Source organism: Hypanus sabinus, chromosome 21 (assembly GCF_030144855.1).
Source record: "Hypanus sabinus isolate sHypSab1 chromosome 21, sHypSab1.hap1, whole genome shotgun sequence".
In the NCBI taxonomy this organism is placed as follows: Eukaryota; Metazoa; Chordata; class Chondrichthyes; order Myliobatiformes; family Dasyatidae; genus Hypanus; species Hypanus sabinus.
In genome coordinates this window covers 55,262,568-55,280,119 of record NC_082726.1, presented here as the reverse complement: position 1 = coordinate 55,280,119, position 17,552 = coordinate 55,262,568, and the positions used below count along the sequence as shown (strand labels likewise).

At 42.8% G+C, this 17,552-nt stretch overlaps 1 protein-coding gene across 10 annotated transcripts in view; it reads left to right on the top strand.

The window, feature by feature from the left end:
• Positions 1–17,552, top strand: part of LOC132379061 (myosin-8-like) — a 142,780-nt gene that overhangs the window by 1,736 nt on the left and 123,492 nt on the right. For 8 of the 10 annotated variants that reach the window (XM_059946573.1, XM_059946571.1, XM_059946569.1 and 5 more), the window contains exon 1: positions 230–826. The exons of 1 other annotated variant lie outside the window; for it this stretch is intronic. In XM_059946573.1, coding sequence (XP_059802556.1) covers positions 638–826 — 189 coding nt within the window. In that variant the 5' untranslated portion in view covers positions 230–637. Of the gene's footprint in view, positions 1–229; positions 827–9,357; positions 9,489–17,552 lie in introns of those variants that run through there. One more of the 10 variants, XM_059946572.1, reaches the window with a different exon arrangement.

The following is a 17,552-nucleotide window of genomic DNA, read 5'->3' as shown; positions in this document are numbered from 1 at the left end:
AAGAGCAGTGTGTTATCCTCCCCAATTGTCGGTCGTCCAATTTGTGCGTAATTTTGATCCAATTGAGTTCGAGGAGAAATTCCCGCGGTACTGCCCGCCGCGCAGGCGCAGTGTGTGTGAAATCGCCCTGGACGGGATACATTATAACTGAGTGATTGCATTGTCAGGGGAACTCCGGGAAAAAATTGGACGCATTATTGCTGGGGGAGGGTTCTGGGTGGGAGTCGGTTTCGGGAATTAATGCAGCGTTGAAATGCATTAAAGCCCCTTGGAGTAGTCGAAGGGGCTGGGGGCTTCCGTAAACGGAGAACTTAAATAAAAATAACACTCGAAATATGCTTACAAAGTACCGGGGAGAGTTGTCGGTTGCAGTTGCGTGTATGTTTCCCGTTACTGTGGACGCAGAAGGCGGGGTATTTCAAAGTGACACTAGAAGAAATAGGAAGTGCCCGGATTTGTTTTCCTAGTGACCAATGCAAACAACTACTTCGCCTCTCGTAAAATATGGGAATACTGAACGCAAAGCTGCAGGGTAGTTGTACTGAGTTGTACCCAATCACGTTTTGATACTGGAGACTGCTTCTGTAATGCTGCATATGGTTTATTGGAAAGTGTTTCTCGGCCTGGTGACTGACAAATGGCTGATTTCACCACCATCCGAGAGGCCCGTCGGTGCTTGCCTGCCCAAGATTGGCAGGATAGGCTGGGTGTGAGAGACAGCTGCTGCGGCAAAGAATACCCCCGGTCCCCACCTCTCACTCTCAAGGAGCTGGGCGGCAGCTGCGATGAAGGTTATAATCCAAGCAGATCTCCGTTCCAGTTTCAGGTAACGTGCCTTTAATGACGAGGATCACTGTACGTTTATCTTCCAGTGGAAAATGTATTGGTGGTGTAACTTGGAGAGTGGCTTGCAATTAAGGGTAGAGATTAACGTAACCATTGTGTCTTGTGAGCGTTGCGTTTTAACCGCCCTTGAGCCGAGTACTAGAGGCCACTTCAGAGTATTACAGGATTGTGCCACTTCAAGATTCGAGATTGTTTCTGGTTATTCTTCAGTACAGAGTGCAAAGGAGAACGAAATGATCTAACACCCCGGATCCAATACAACACCAAAAAAAACCACATTGAGCATAGAGAGCAAAACTTGTAAAACCCAGAAAATATAAATATAAAATCGATCCTATAAAAGCAATGACTGTATGCACATAAAGTGACGTTAGGTGGTGTGGTTTAATAAAGAGTGGAGGTGTTGATCAGTTTGACGACTTATGGAACTAACTGTTTGAGTCTGGTGGTGCTGGCATGGATGTTGCATAGCCTCCTCCCTGACAGGAATGGGAGAAATAGTCCAAAGACAGAGTGGGTGGGATTCTTCATGGTGTTACTGGCCCTTTTCCGGAAGTCACGACGTTTAAAGAACGATAAAGGGATATAAAGGAATCAGATTTGGCGTGACTGAAACGAACATTTATTACAAATTCAATTTGCTGAATTGAAATTCTGCAGCCGGCTGTGCAACTAGAGCTTGTAAACTCAGCCAGTTCCTTTATGGTCACCAGCTTCCCCAGCATCGAGGACATCTTCAAAAGGCGATGCCCAAAAAGGCAGCATCCTTCATTAAGGACCCCCATCATTCAGGACACGACCCTGTTCTCATTGCTACCGTCAGCGAAGAGGTACAGAAGCCTGAAGACACACATACAGCGTTTTAGAAACAGCTTCATCTCCTCCGCCATCGTATGAACGGACAATGAAGCAACCCATCAACACTACCTCACTATTTTTGTTCTTTATCTGTAATACTTATTTATATGTATATATCCGTATAAAATGTGTGTGTGTGTGTGGATATAATTTATAATTTATTGTTTTTGAGTATTGCACTGTAATGCTGCAAAACAACAAACTTCACGACAGGTGTGAGTGATAATAAACCCGATTCTGGTTCTGAATTAGAATTTGCGGCTCCAGATTTTTGCTGCGCGCCTATGCATCAATGTCCAGGAGCCACACCACTTCATAATACATCACTGCATCTGAAACAGCAGGTGAAGTGTTCTGGGAGAGTAGAACTAGACTCATAACACATCAAGAGGCGGTACTTTCATCCGCAGAACTGATTATCAGTGTTGTTATTCACAAGGCGGTAAATTCAGTGCCAGTGGGGGAAAGAAAGAAATCTGGGAATATTGTCAGACTGTATGTCTCATTCCAGGTTTACACCTTCACAAGCCTTCGGGAGCAACGTGGCGTGTGTGTATACACACATGGTGGGAGAGTTAGTGTGAGGGGAGGTGTGCAGAAGTGTCATACTTATATTCTTTTTTACATATAATAAACATTGCTCAGCTTATTCTTGGTCCAACCTCATCATAGCCGAACTTCTTCTCGTGTTTATTTGAGATACCTATCGCACTTTCTGACTGGCGCGCTCCACCCTGACTTGCAGTCACCGTTCAACATGTTGCTGTGGGTAAAACGTGCCAAATTAATACAATCCAGATTAATTCTCCAGTGACAGTGACACAAAAAAGCAGATCAGTTCTCCAAACCCCTTACCCCACCTAACAATTTTGCAGTTTTAGGGCTAGCTTCTGTTTTATCCAGAGTGGTCAGGCAGTTATGACATTTGACGTGCAAAAACTCTCTCAACACCTGAATGTGCTTGAAAATTTGGGCAGTTCCCCACCTCCCATCTGCTTCAACCCACGACTGGGGAATTGGTTTAATTATCCCATCAGTGGCCACTTTATTAGGTACACCTGCCCATTAATATAACAATTACAGCACGGAAACGGGCCATCTCGGTCCGTGCCGACGATTACACTCACCTAGTCCCACTTGGCCCGCACTCAGCCCATAACCCTCCGTTCCTTTCCTATCCATATACCTATCCAATGTTACTTTAAATGACAATATTAGATATGTAAATATCTAATCATCCAAACATGTGGCAGCAAAGCATAGCAAGCACGCAGATATGGTCAAGGGGTTCAGTTGTAGTTCAGACCAAACATCGGAATGGAGAAGAACTGTTGTCTAAGTAATTTTGATCGTGGAATGATTGTTGGTGCCAGATTGGGTGGTTTGAGTATCCCAGAAACTGCTGATCTCCTGGGATTTTCATGCACAACAGTCTCTGGAGTTTACAGAGAATGGTGTGAGATACAAAAAAAAAACTCCAGTGAGCAGCAGTTCTGTGAATGAAAATGCCTTTTCAATGAGAGAGGTCAGAGGAGAATAACCAGGCTGGTTGAAGCTGACAGAAAGGTGCCAGTACCTCAAACAACCACATGTTATAACAGCGGTGTGCAGAAGAGCATCTCTGAACGCACAACTCCTTGAACCTTGTGAAGCAGATGGGCTACAGCAGCAGAAGACCACGAACATACACTCCAAGGCCACTTTATTAGGTACAGAAGATAGCTCATAAAGTGATCTCTGAGTGTAGGTTCTCCATTAGCATGCACCATACCCCTTGTCTCAGCTCCAGCACCAACTACGCTGTTTTCTGCTGTAGCACAAGGAGCACACCCCATGTGCAATAATGAACTTGTAGAAGACTACTTGCCACCATCTTCTCAATAATACTTAGCATACATATTTAGAAACCAAGGCCCACTGTTAGCCTTGACACCTACAATGAATAATTTTGAAAATATAATTTGGCATTATATATTTTTTTTGTTTTTTTTCTTTCTTTTTTCTGTTTTCTTTATATCATATATTATGAAATATTTAGACTTATTATGTTCATACATATATTTTATGGCTTATGTTTTGGTAAACTCATTTATATTGTAACTATTATGTATGTTTTTTTCATATGTAATGGAATTTATATGTTGGTAATTTCTTTATCAATATATCATTTGTATTCTGTCCATATTACTAATATTAATAAAAAGATTTAGAAAGAAAGAAAGATTTATTCATTGTTCATTTTATGATGAAATTAGTAAATAGGGTAATTATTGTAATATGTACTGAGGTAGTGAAAAACTCAGTGCTGCATGCCATCCATACAGATCATTTCATTACAACAGTGCATTGAGGTAGAAGGGAAAAACAACAGGATGCAAAATATAACGTTATAGTTACTGAGAAAATGCTGTGCAGACAGACAATAAAGTGCATTACCATCAAAGTCAAAATCAAGTTTATTGTCACCGGTGCAATGAATAACTTACTTGCAGAAATATCATAGACACAAAGCATCACAAAGCAGCATTCACAAGAAAAACAAATTTAATATAAATTAAACATTTTTACAAGCACAATTAGAACAGAAAATAAGTCAATCAAGTTTCCTTCTCGGTGTTCTGTCTGCCTGTTACATCTAGGATTCACAATACAATAATGCTAATTCATTTTAATAGCTTCAAAGTGCATTGTTTGCCATAGTAATTTCCAATGCAGTTTCCTGATTTAGAAGGTGAAATCCCAAGTCTGAAGCTGTGTAGATAATGAATTTACCCTCAAAGTATGAGCAGGTATGATAAGGTGAACAATGTTCATCCATTATCGTTTCTTCTTTTCTATTCCAAGCTAGCGAGCTTGAAAGAGATCTGTCCTTTTGGAGTCATAGAGAAGTACAGCACAGAAATGGGCCCTTTGGGGGTGGGAACCGAACTGAAGAGATGGAGGAAGAGGCGGTCAGCTCACAAATAGAGAAAGCTTGGAGACAGTGCAAGAGGGAGGATAGGCCGGTAATAGAGAAGGGACGCTGATGGCTTGAGATGTGTCTATTTTAATGCAAGGAGTATTATGAAAAAAGCGGATGAGCTTAGAGTGTGGATCAGTACTTGGAGCTATGATGTTGTGGCTATTACAGAGACTTGGATGGCTCAGGGGCAGGAATGGCTGCTTAGAGTGTCCGGCTTTAGATGTTTCAGAAAGGACAGGGAGGTGGGCAAAAGAGGTGGAGTGGAGTCATGGCACTGTCGATCAGAGATAGTGTCACGGCTGCAGAAAAGGAGGAAGTCATGGAGGGATTTTCTACAGAGTCTCTGTGGGTGGAAGTTAGGAACAGGAACGGGTCAATAACTCTACTGGGTGTTTTTTATAGACCACTCAATAGTAACAGGGACATCGAGGAGCAGATAAAGAGACAGATTCTGGAAAGATGTAATAATGATAGGATTGTCATGATGGGAGATTTTAATTTCCTAAATATCGATTGGCATCTCCCTAGAGCAAGGGGTTTAGATGGGGTGGAGTTTGTTAGGTGTGTTCAGGAAGGTTTCTTGACACAATATGTAGATAAGCCTACAAGAGGAGAGGCTGTACTTGATTTGGTATTGGGAAATGAACCTGGTCAAGTGACAGATCTCTCAGTGGGAGACCATTTTGGAGATAGTGATCACAATTCTATCTCTTTTACCATAACATTGGAGGGAGATAGGAACAGACAAGTTAGGAAAGTGTTTAATTGGAGTAAGGGAAAATATCAGGCAGGAACTTGGAAGCATAAATTGGGAACAGATGTTCTCAGGGAAATGTACGGAAGAAATGTGGCAAATATTCAGGGAATATTTGCATGAAGTTCTGCATAGCTATGTTCTAATGAGACAGGGAAAGGATGGCAGGGTACAGGAACCATGGTGTACAAAGGCTGTTGAAAATCTAGTCATGAAGAAACGAAGAGCTTATGAAAGGTTCAAAAAATGAGGTAATGATAGAGATCTTGAAAATTATAAGGCTAGCAGGAAGGAGCTTAAGAATGAAATTAGGAGAGCCAGAAGGGGCCATGAGAAAGCCTTGGTGGACAGGATTAAGGAAAACCCCAAGGCATTCTGCAAGTATGTGAAGACCAAGAGGATAAGACATGAGAGAATAAGACCAATCAAGTATGACAGTGGAAAAGTATGTATGGAACTGGTGGAGATAGCAGAGGTACTTAATGAATACTTTGCTTCAGTATTCACTTTGGAAAAGGTTCTTGGTGATTGCAGGGATGACTTAAAGCAGACTGAAAAGCTTGAGCATGTAGATATGAGGCAAGAGGATGTGCTGGAGTTTCTGGAAAGCATCGTTTGATAAATCACCGGGACTGGGCGAGATGTACCCCAGGGTACTCTGGGAGGCAAGGGAGGAGATTGCTGTGCCTCTGGCAGTGATCTTTGCATCATAAATGGGGATGAAAGAGGTTCTGAAGGGTTGCAGGGTTGAAGATGTTGTTCCCTTATTCAAGAAAGGGAGTAGGGATAGCCCAGGAAATTATAGACCAGTGAGTCTTACTTCAGTGATTGATAAGTTGATGGAGAAGATCCTGAGAGGCAGGATTTATGAACATTTGGAGAGGCATTATATGATTAGGAATAGTCAGCATGGCTTTGTCAAAGCCAGACCGTGCCTTACGAACCTGATTGAATTTTTTGAGGATGTGACTAAATACATTGATGAAGGTAGAGCAGAAGATGTATACGGATTTCAGCAATGCATTTGACAAAGTACCCCATGCAAGGCTTATTGAGAAAGTAAGGAGGCATGGGATCCATGGGGACATTGCTTTGTGGATCCAGAACTGGCTTGCCCACAGAAGGCAAAGAGTGGTTGTAGACGGGTCGTATTCTGCATGGAGGTTGGTGACCAATGGTGTGCCTCAGGGATCTGTTTCGGGAACCTTACTCTTCGTGATTTTTATAAATGACCTAGATGAGGAAGTGGAGGGATGGGTTAGTAAGTTTGCTGATGACACTATGGTTGGAGGTGTTGTGGATAGTGTGGAGGGTTATCAGAGATTACAGTGGGACAATGATAGGATGCAAAACTAAGCATAGAATTGGCAGATGGAGTTCAACCCAGATAAGTGTGAGGTGGTTCAGTTTAGTAGATCAAATATGATGGCAGAATATAGTATTAATGGTAAGACTCTTGGCAGTGTGGAGGATCAGAGGGATCTTGTGGTCCAAGTCAATAGGACACTCAAATCAGCTGTTCAGGTTGACTCTGTGGTTAAGATGGCATATGGTGCATTGGCCTTTGTCAATCATGGGATTGAGTTTGGGAGCCGAGAGGTAATATTGCAGCTATATAGGACCCTGGTCAGATGCTACTCCACTTGGAGTACTGTGCTGAGTTCTGGTCACCTCACTACAGGAAGGATGTGGAAACCATAGAAAGTGGGAAGAGGAGATTTATAAGGATGTTGCCTGGATTGGGGAGCATGCCTTAAGAAAATAGGTTGAGTGAACTCAGCCTTTTTTCCTTGGAGCAACGGAGGACGAGAGGACACCTGATAGAGGTGTATAGGATGATGAGAGGCATTGATTGTGTGGTGAGAGTGGTGGGTGCGTGGAATGGGCTGCTAGCAACGGTGGTGGAGGCGGATACAATAGGGTCTTTTAAGGGACTCCTGGATAGTTACATGAAGCTTAGAAAAATAGAGGGCTATGGGTAACCCGAGGTAATTTCTAAAGTAAGGACATGTTCGGCATAGCTTTGTGGGCCGAAGGGCCTGTATTGTGCTCTAGGTTTTCTGTTTCTATCTAGTCCACCTTCAGGAAGTCTATCTAATGTCATCATGTCTAGTCATTCCGCTTTCTTTCTCCTACATATGGCAGAAGACACAGGAGCTTTAAATCCCGGACAACATTGTAATTCTTATTTCTTTTACCACCTCAGATTGTAGAACAATCTGTGCACCGTTCTGCTATTTTGTGCTCATTGTTGTATTTATTACCTCTATGTTTATCCTGAGCTTTATGTGACCATAGGATTTCACTGCACCCTGATGTACATGACAACAAAGTAATTCAAATCTAATTACCTCAGTGTGTTTATACATGTTAATTGCTCCATCGGCTAAGGTAAAAGTGAGGAATCTCTTGTTATTTCCAGGCTGTGGTATATTAAGCAATGGCAGTATTATCTATAGGACTGGACTTCTGATCCAGAGAGTTCAGTTGAACCACCAAACCTCATTTTGACTGCCTGAACATGGACAGAGAAGGATATTCCTTTATTACCTCTTGTGAGTTTCTTTACTGCCCTCTCCCAGATTATGTGATGACTGGAAGTGGGTGAGATGAGCAAAGATGCATTTATTCCACACATTGAAGGCAGAGATGGTTGTCCGTAACCCTATCACCGTGGTGACAAGGCCCCATTTTCCTAGCAATGTCATCCATTACAATAGTGATAAATCAGGCTGATGTAGCAGCTGAACACTGGGTACTCAGTTTACTGCCAACCCACGGCCTAGTGTAAGGAGATGCCACTTCATGAGTGGCTCTCTTTATTTTTTTCCACCCACAGCTTATGCATCATCGGAGCCTTGATGGAAATGGCCAGTAATAACAAAGACCCACACAGGATATGTCAAAGGAGTCAGATAATGTTGAAACGAGAACTGCTGCTTCCCTGGTTACAAACACAGCTGCATTTCACAACTGCACTGGTTATTATGTCTGTTTCATCAAAGTTTCTTGCATGTACTGCTCAGAGACTGTATAAATGCAGTGCCTGCCTCAACGTTATTAAATGCTTCTCCTCCTCTTTGTTGTTATTTTCTTCAATGCTATAATAAGACCATAAGATATAAAAAAAGAATTAGGCCATTCAGCTCATTGTGTTTGCTGCACCATTCAACCATGGCTGATGTATTATCCCTCTCAAATGCATTCTCCTGCCTTCTCCCCTAAACTTTTGATGCCCTGACTAATCAAGAACCTATCAAACTCCGCTTTAGTTACACCTAATGTCTTGGCCTCCACAGCTGTCTGTGGCAAAGAATTCCAGCAACTCACCACCCTCTGGCTAAAGAGGTAGCTCCTCAACCCTGATCTAAGGGACACCCTTCTATTCTGAGGCAACAATCCCTCAGCATTTGAGCTCCTTCAATTCAGGTGCCTTGTTCATCTGCAGCTTTAGTTGCTTTTTGGTTGCTTTGGCGACCCCTGGGTCAGCTGAAAGCGCTGAAATCCACAGCATAAGTATCTCTGGCCCTGCAACCACATTTAAAATCTGCATTTATGATCTATCTGTTGGTTTGGAAGCTCCCTGCTTAGTATCATAGAGTGATACAGCAGATAAACAGACCCCTCTGCCCAACGTCCATGCCGGCATAGATTCTATCTAAGCTAGTCCCATTTGGCCCATATCGCTCTGAATCTTTCTCAGCAATCTACCTTGCAGTTGTGCACACATGCACTTGTCATGTTAAGTTTATTATCATTCGCACGTCCAAGTGTCTTTTATGTGTTGTTATTGTGCCTGCCATAACCACTTATGATAGCAGCTTACTCTATTTATGGTGTTATGTCGAATCATCATTTTGATGTGTGCAGTGTCTCAGTAATATCTTCCCATATCATGAGAAGTATATAAAAACAAAGCATTCTTTTCTTCTTTCAGATTCCACTGGAAAACACTCTATACCCTTTTAATTTCCCAAATGCGTACTCTGACCAGCCATCAGTCTGCTCTGAACATCAAGTTCCTGTTCTCTTTGCAAATGATTCAGCAACCACATGATCTTACAAGGGGTGTGTATCACATGGCTGATTTATAATCAATTTCCACTTTATTAGGCATCACCTGTACACCTGCATGTTAATGCAAATACCTAATCAGCCAATCGTGTGGCAGCAACTCAATGGATACAGACATGGTCAAGATGTTCATTTGTTGTTCAGGCGGAACACCAGAATGGGGAGGAATTGTGATCTAAGTGACTTTGACCGTAGAATGATTGTTGGTGCCAGACAGGGTGGTTTGAGTCTCTCAGAAAATGCTGATCTTCTGAGATTTTCACGCACAACTGGTTGACACAGTTGACAGAGAATGATGCAAAAAAACAAAAAAAAAATCCAGTGAGTGGCAGGTCTGTCAGAAAAAGGGCATTGTTAATGATGGAGGTGAGAGAATTGCCATGCTGCTTGAAGCTGACAGGAAGGTGACAGTAACTCAAATAACCATGTGTTACAACAGTGGTGTACAGAAGAGCATCTCTGAAAGCACAACACATCGAACTTTGAAGTGGATGGTTTACAGCAACAGACGACCACACCAAGTTGTACTCCTGTTCCTAATAAAGTGACCACTGAGTGGTTGTCAGGATGGTTTAGGGATGTGTAGCTGGTTTTACCATTGTAACTATAGAAGTGTCCCTTCCAAAACATCTTCATCCAGCACAAGTTATCTTCATCACTCAGAACTTTATTGCCTCTAAACTCTTTTGGGACGTTTTGTGGTTGTGGAAGGTGTTTTGGAAAAGGTTCACTCTTTCTAAACATGAGATTCTGCAGATACTGGAATTTCAGAGCGACACACACAAAATACCAGAAAAAAAAGGTCAGGCAGCATCAATGGAGAGGAATAAACAATCGACATCTCAGGCCGAGGCCCTTCATCAGGACTGGAAAGGAAGCCAGAGTAAGAAAAGGGTGGAAGGGGAAGTTGTATGGTGTTAGGTGAAGCCAGGTGATGGGGAAGGTGAGTGAGTGGGGGAGAAGGGATGAAGTAAGAAGCTGAAAGGTGATAGGTGGAAAAGGTAAAGGGCTGAAGAAGAAGGAATCTGATAGCAGAGGATCGTGAACCATGGGAGAAAGGAAAAGAGGAGGGGTTCCAGAGAGAGGTGATGGACAGGTGAGGAGAAGAGGAGGGATGCAATGTGAACCAGAATGGGGAATGGAAAAAAAAGAGAAGGAGGGGGGAAAAAATTATTTGAAGTTAGAGAAATCGATGCTCATGCTATTAGGTAGGAGATTACCCAGATGGAACATTTGTTTGCTCTATCATTTTCCCTCTGTGCAGGTGCCTCACTTCAGACGTAGTACAGGGTGTTGCAAGGATCTAGCTGAGACAAACGTGGTGGGTTAAATGGTTGGAGCTTGTGTATGAAAGGGTTAGGGACGATGGGAAGATGCAAAGGTTCAGAACAATTTCTTACATTGCAGCCAGGGGGCACTCGGCTCTTTCCACCTGCACTGGCTCTTTGAAAAACCTGTCTAATTAGTCGCTCTCTCCCTGTTCTTTTCTCATTATCCTTTGATTGTTTTTATGGTTGTGAAAATATTTATCTAATTCCCTTCTGAAAGGTTATTGAATCTGCTTCCATCAGCTTTTCAGATGGGTTATTCCTCACTTTACTCACTCGCTTGGTAGAGCAAAAGGTTCTTCACTCACCAATAATTCTTCAGCCAGTTTTTAAATCTGTATTCTTTGGTTTCACATTCTCTAAACCAAGTGCTAGTTTCTCTTTGTTAGTGCCTATCAAAATCATTCGAGATCCTGGCATTGAAGTATTGCATGGCACAATGGTGTAGCAGTTGGCATTACGACACAGTTTCGGGAACCTGGGTTTCATCCTGACCATTGACACCGCCTCTGTTCTCCCTATGACCCTCTGTTCTCCCCTGGGTGCTCTATTTCCTCCTATGTTGCAAAGAGATGGTTAATTGATGATTGTAAATACCCCTAATGTAGTCAGTTGACTGGAGAATGAGGTGGGAGTTGGGCATTGTTAGGGAGAGAGAGAATGGGCAATGGGGAAAATGGGACTGATGCACTAAGATCAATTGGCCAAATGGTTGCCTCCTCTCTTGTTATTAAATATCAGAGAAGTATAAGTATGAAGAAGCTTATAACAGAGGTTTGTTTGAAACTAAACTAGGGAGGGTTTTAATTTGCTTTAGGATATGGTACACTGTAATGTAATGAACTGTACACCTTATCTCAAATTTTGTTTATGACATACAGCAGTTATTGAGGAAAGCCAATGAAAAATGTGTTGCTTTGGTTACAGTGGTTACCATAACAACCCACTGGATGATTCAGGGAAATGTCATGAAATACCAAATGATTGTTAAAGGCAGGATTGAGCTGTACTGCTTATCCCATATAAAATTCCCCGAGTTTATACTTTATACCCTCCCTAGCCTCTTGGAGATATATTGTGTACTGGAACTTGTGTAAAAACCTTTTGACAGCTGGTCATCCACACCATCCACGTCCCACTTTTTAAAATGCAGAAACCGACATGCTGGAAACCTGAGATAAAAATACAAAAAAATTGCTGGAATTAATCAGCAGGTCAGGCAGCATCTGTAGAGGGTAAACTCATTACATTTCAGATTGATGGCCTTTAATCGCAAATATGTTTGGTTTCTAGCATTCCTTGATGATGATGAGAGACCATCGTCCTAAAATGCTAACTGTTTCTACCCCCACAGTTGCTCCTGAGACTGATAGAAGTATTATTAAGGACCCCCACCACTCAGGAATGCCCTCTTTTCATTTCTACTGTCGGGGAGGAGGTACAAGAGCCTGAAGACAAACACTCAATGTTTTAGGAACAACTTCTTCCCCTCCATCATCAGATTTCTGAATGGACAATGATTCCATGAACACTATCTCACTGTTTTTGTTCTCTTTTTGCATTACTTATTTGATTTAATTTTAATACACAATATATTGCCTATTGCAATTTATAGTATGTTTAAGATATCCCACTGTACTGTTACTGTCAAAATGGTTGTTGTGACTTATCTAGTGTGTAGGGGTAGTACTTGTCGCTCTCACTTTCAGCTTCCGCCACTGAGTAGCAGTCTCGCAAAAAGGAGCTGACTGTGTAAGTCTCTCCCTGCTAGTACATAGCCTGTCCAACACTGCATGTAGTGCCCCCTTGCTAGCAGCACACGGAAACTGAATTCCTTTCAGACTCAAGTTGAACTACACAGGACAGGGAGGAGGTCTGGCCCCTGCACACATAGCACTCAGGACCACTGGTCTGAGGACGCGCCCTAGCGCTCGTGAACCAGATCCCCAGCTATGGGTAGGTAGGCCCCCTGCCTTGTGGGCAGCCTCGGGAGAGACAAAGGCTATGGGAGTAAACCCAGACTAAAAATCCAGAGCAGCACCCCTAAGGCTACTGGATGTCATTGAACATCCTTCCGGCAGCTCCTGCAGCCAAGCTGATGCCAAGCATATTGATTCATAAGCTTTCCTTTGGACTACACTGACGAGGCTGAGAGGGGGATCTTGATGACTGGGCATCTCAGAATCTCCATACCTTCCACCCAGACTTGTGATAATGATGATGATGATCCTTAGTCCTTTGAGACAGACGGATGCCAGTCACTGCAAAACAACATGCTGTAGTATTTCACAATATATGTCAATGATAATAAATCTGAAAATGACTGCTGAGTATTTCCAGCACTGTGCCTGTATTTTAAATCTGACCCCATTTTCCAATTTGCCCAGAGCCTATTTGGGTAGCACGGTACTGTAGGGGTTAGCATAATGCTTTGAAGTACCAGCAAACATTGATCGAGATTCCTACTACTGGCTGTAAGGAGTTTGTATGTTCTTCCTGTGCACGCGTGTGTTTCCTCCGGATGATCTGATTTCCTCTCATATTCCAAAAAGACGTACAGTTAGGATTAGGGTTAATGAGTTGTACGCATGCAGTGTTGGCACTGGAAGTGTGGCAACACTTTCAGCCTGACCCCAGCGCAATCTTTGGACTCTGTTGGCCTTTGGCATAAATGACACACTTCACTGTGTTTTGATGTTGTGATGTACTGTACATGTAACAAATAAAGCTAATCTTTTACTTCAAGGTAAGTGCAGTGCCCAGGTGAAATGAGCGGGGAGAGTGTTACCCTATCTTGTCTGTTTTAGACATGACCCACTTCCACGTCTAAACCTTGTCTGCGTGCGTCGACTATGCAATGGCAATGCAGATAAGCCTGTTCTTGTCATTACTCTGTGCTTCTACTTATGTACTCACACTTGCACTTGTTTGCCTTACAAAAAAGATGTGATGTGGGTGGCTGGGTGTGGGATTGATTGAAGTCAAGCAATAAGCGATTGTTAATACGCTTAAAGTGAAAATGAGTTATTGAGAACACATCATAAATAATCCTTTGTCAATTATTTACTTTGCACCAATGCTATGTTCTCAATGAAAATAAAGTTGTGTTCAAGGTGTGACGATGACATCCTTCCCTTTCTCCTATGGTCCGCTCTCCCCTCTTGTCTGATTCCTTCCTCTCCAGCCCTTTGCCTTTCCTGCCCACCTGGCTTCACCTATCAGCTTCTAGCTATCCTCCTTCCGCTCCCCCCATTTCTTTTTCTGGAATCTTACCCCTTCCCTGCCAGTCCTGAAGAAGGGTCTTGGCCTGAAACGTCGACTGTTTATTCATTTCCACAGATGCTGCCTGACCTGCTGAGTTCCTCCAGCAGTCTGTGTGTTGCTTCATATTATATTGATTTTGCTTCGGACTACCTACTTAGCTTAGGGTGTTTTTATTTGTCACATGGACATCAAGTCATACAGTGAAATGTGTTGCTTTTACATCAACGACCAACAAATGTCGCCATGCTTCCTGCACCAACATAGCATGAGCTGCACATAATCCAAGACTGTTTCCAAGGGTGCTTGGAATGTGGGAAGGTAACAGAACTCCCACATAGTACCAGCTCCTTACAGTCAGCGTGGGAATTGAATGCCCGATCAGTGATCACTGGTGCATCCGTACCATGCGTAGCTGATTGCTATACTGGGATACATAGTCTGTAACGAAAACTGACCACAGGAGAGTTTACTATCCAGACCCTATTACAGCTCTCATCTGCATTTCTGATACGGTGAAAGAAATTTACTTGTGCTGGAATTCTATGAACAAAACCACAGGGTCCACCAGAGCCCATTATAATAAGGTGCAAGACTTGACCACTTTCTCCTTGTACTCAAACAAACCCATATTAACTCTGAATGTCAACACTTACTGTGTTCTGTAGTTTTGTCCATAGCACCTCGCCTCTTAAGTTGGAATTGTCAAGCTGTGTTCCAATGATTTGAGACTTGGAGATGCTTCATTTGATGTGATCGCTTGAAAGTGCTATTCAATTTTCAAATTATTTCTGGAATGTGGAACTGCCAGCATTTATTGTACAACCCTAATTGCCCCTGAGTTGAGGAGGCAATTGAGAGATAACTCTTTTGGTGGGAATCAAGCCATGTTTAAGCCAGGCTGGATGAGGATAAAAGAACTCTTTTCCTGAATGACAGATTGGTCTTTATACAACCCAGTGGTCTCATGACTGGAGGTATTCACTTTTAAAATTTAAAATTTAAAATTGGGCAAGCCTGCAATTGGAAGGTATAGGTTTAAAGTTTGAAGGCAAAGATTTAAGAGGCACCTGAGGGGGCAACTTCTTCATGAACGAGGTGGTGCATATATGGAATGAGCTGCAAGTGGAAGCTGTATATTAGGACTTCCCACCTGGGGTCCACAGACCCCTCAGTTAATGCTATTTGGTCTATGGCGTAGAAAAGACTTGGGTACTCCTGCTCTAGGAGCAGGTACAGTTACAATGTTTAAATGACAGGTACATGGGCAGGAAAGGTTCAGAGCGATTTGGGATAAACATGGACAACTGTGAACAACATGGTCTGCATGGACAATTTGGGCTGAAGGGCCTGTAACATGTTCTATGATTGTGATTCTGTGGCTACTTCTGGCTTCTAGTCCAATAACTTATTTACAACACTACCCTGTAAGGCTTGTCGCTGCAGTTTGACTACTTTGTCAGATTATTTTAAATAATTTTCCTGATAATTATTTTCAAATTTAAGCTTATTCTCTCAAATAAATTAATTATCTTAAATTTAATTTTAATATCCTGTGTTTACTTTATCTGAACTACTTAATATACTTTCTTGACAAACCACAATGAGGCCCTGCTATAATTCTCTTCCTTTTACTCCAAAGTGTAACCAAAGCAGTGGGTATCCATAAGAAACATGTTACGGCACATCGTCATAAGCAAATTGCCTTGATGCTCCACATTCAACACTTCGGGGAGTAGGCAGAGTGGCCACTCATTCCATTGTATTTGACCTAGCACACTGAAAGATATTTAGCTCTGGCTCCCCGATCTTTCTCCTTACCTGGTCTTTTTCTTATCTGTGTGCTTGAAATCCTGAACACACAGACAAAGTGCTGGAGGAACTCAGCAAGTCAGGCTGCATCTATAGAGGGAATAAAGAGGTGATGTTTTAGCCTGAGACCCGTCATCAGGACTTAATCGTCTGATGAAGGGTCTCGGTCCAAAATGCCAGATGTTTATTCCTCTCCATAGATGCTACCTGACCTGCTGAATTCCTCCAGCATTTTGTGGGTGTTGCAGGCCTTTGTCCAACTGCTGTTTGAAAGTTCTCATTGAATCTGTAACCATAATCCTCCTTTGTAGTGCATTTCAGCTTTTAACAACTGACTACATTGATGAAAATCTCCTCATCCCATCCCTGGTGCTGTTCAACCACTGCCCTTTGACTGCTTTTGTGGGCTCAGATTCTCCTGCCTGTCTTTATGAACCCCTGTGCTGTACCTTGCCCACATTCTGCAGTCTAACAGGGGTTAGGCATCCTTGGTGGGTACATGGGTCAATTTTAATCCCCTCCCTACCAGCTATTGGTAGTGACTCCATTTGATGTTTACTTGACAAAGAACTCCAGTCTGCCAATCTGAAGCCGCAACAGGAGCTGCACATAATCCAAGACTGTTTCCGAGGGTGGGCCCTTGGAGCTTTGATCACAGGGAATCATAGAACAGAGGAGAGTACAACGCAGAGATATTCCCTGTCTGCTCCCAGCACAATGCCAAATTAAACGTAATTCGTTCTGCCTGCCCATGATCCATAAGCCTCTGTCCCCTAAGCACCCATGTGTTTGTCTGACAGCCTCTTAAGTGCTGTAATGCCTCGTATTTGATTCCACCATCGCCCCTGGCAACCTCTCCAGGCATCTCCGCAAGAAAAAAAATCATCGCGCACATACCCTTTGAGCTTTCCCCCTCTTGCCATAAGTGGATGTCCTTGGGGCAGCACGGTAGCGAAACAGTTAGCGCAATGCTTTACAGCACAGCTAATCACCAACAGCCAGTGCCCTTTTCTCAGGGTGTCAGTAGTCAATACCAGTAAACATTCGTTTAGGGTGAGTGGAGGAAAGTTTATGGGATGCCAGAGGAAGTTGTGTTTATGTAGTGAGTGATAAGTCTCTGGAATGCTCTGCTGGGAGTGGTTGAGGATGATACATTACTGACATTTAAGAGATTCTTAGAAAGGCAACTTGGATAAAAGAAAATGGAGGGATATGTGCTGTGTAGGAGGGAAGGGTTACACTCGGGAGCTACTCTAGTAGCTACCTCTTGTACTTAGTAAAGTGGCCGCTGAGTGTATGTTTGTGGTGTTTTGCTGTTGTAGCCCATCCACTTCAAGATTCAGCGTGTTGTGCTTTCAGAGAGGCTATTCTGCACACCGCTGTTGTAATAATAAGTGATTATTTGAGTTACTGTCACCTTCCTGTCAGCTTGAAACAATCTGGCCATTCTCCTCTGACCTCTCTTATCAACAAGGTGTTTTTGTCCCCAGAACTGCCTCTCACTGGATTTATTTTTTGTTCTTCACATCATTCTCTGTGAAGTCTGGAGAATGCTTTGCGTGAAAAATCCCAGGAGATGGTCAGCTTCTGAGCTACTCAAACCATCCCGTTGGCCACCAACAATCATTCCATGGATGAAGTCTCTTAGGTCTCGTTC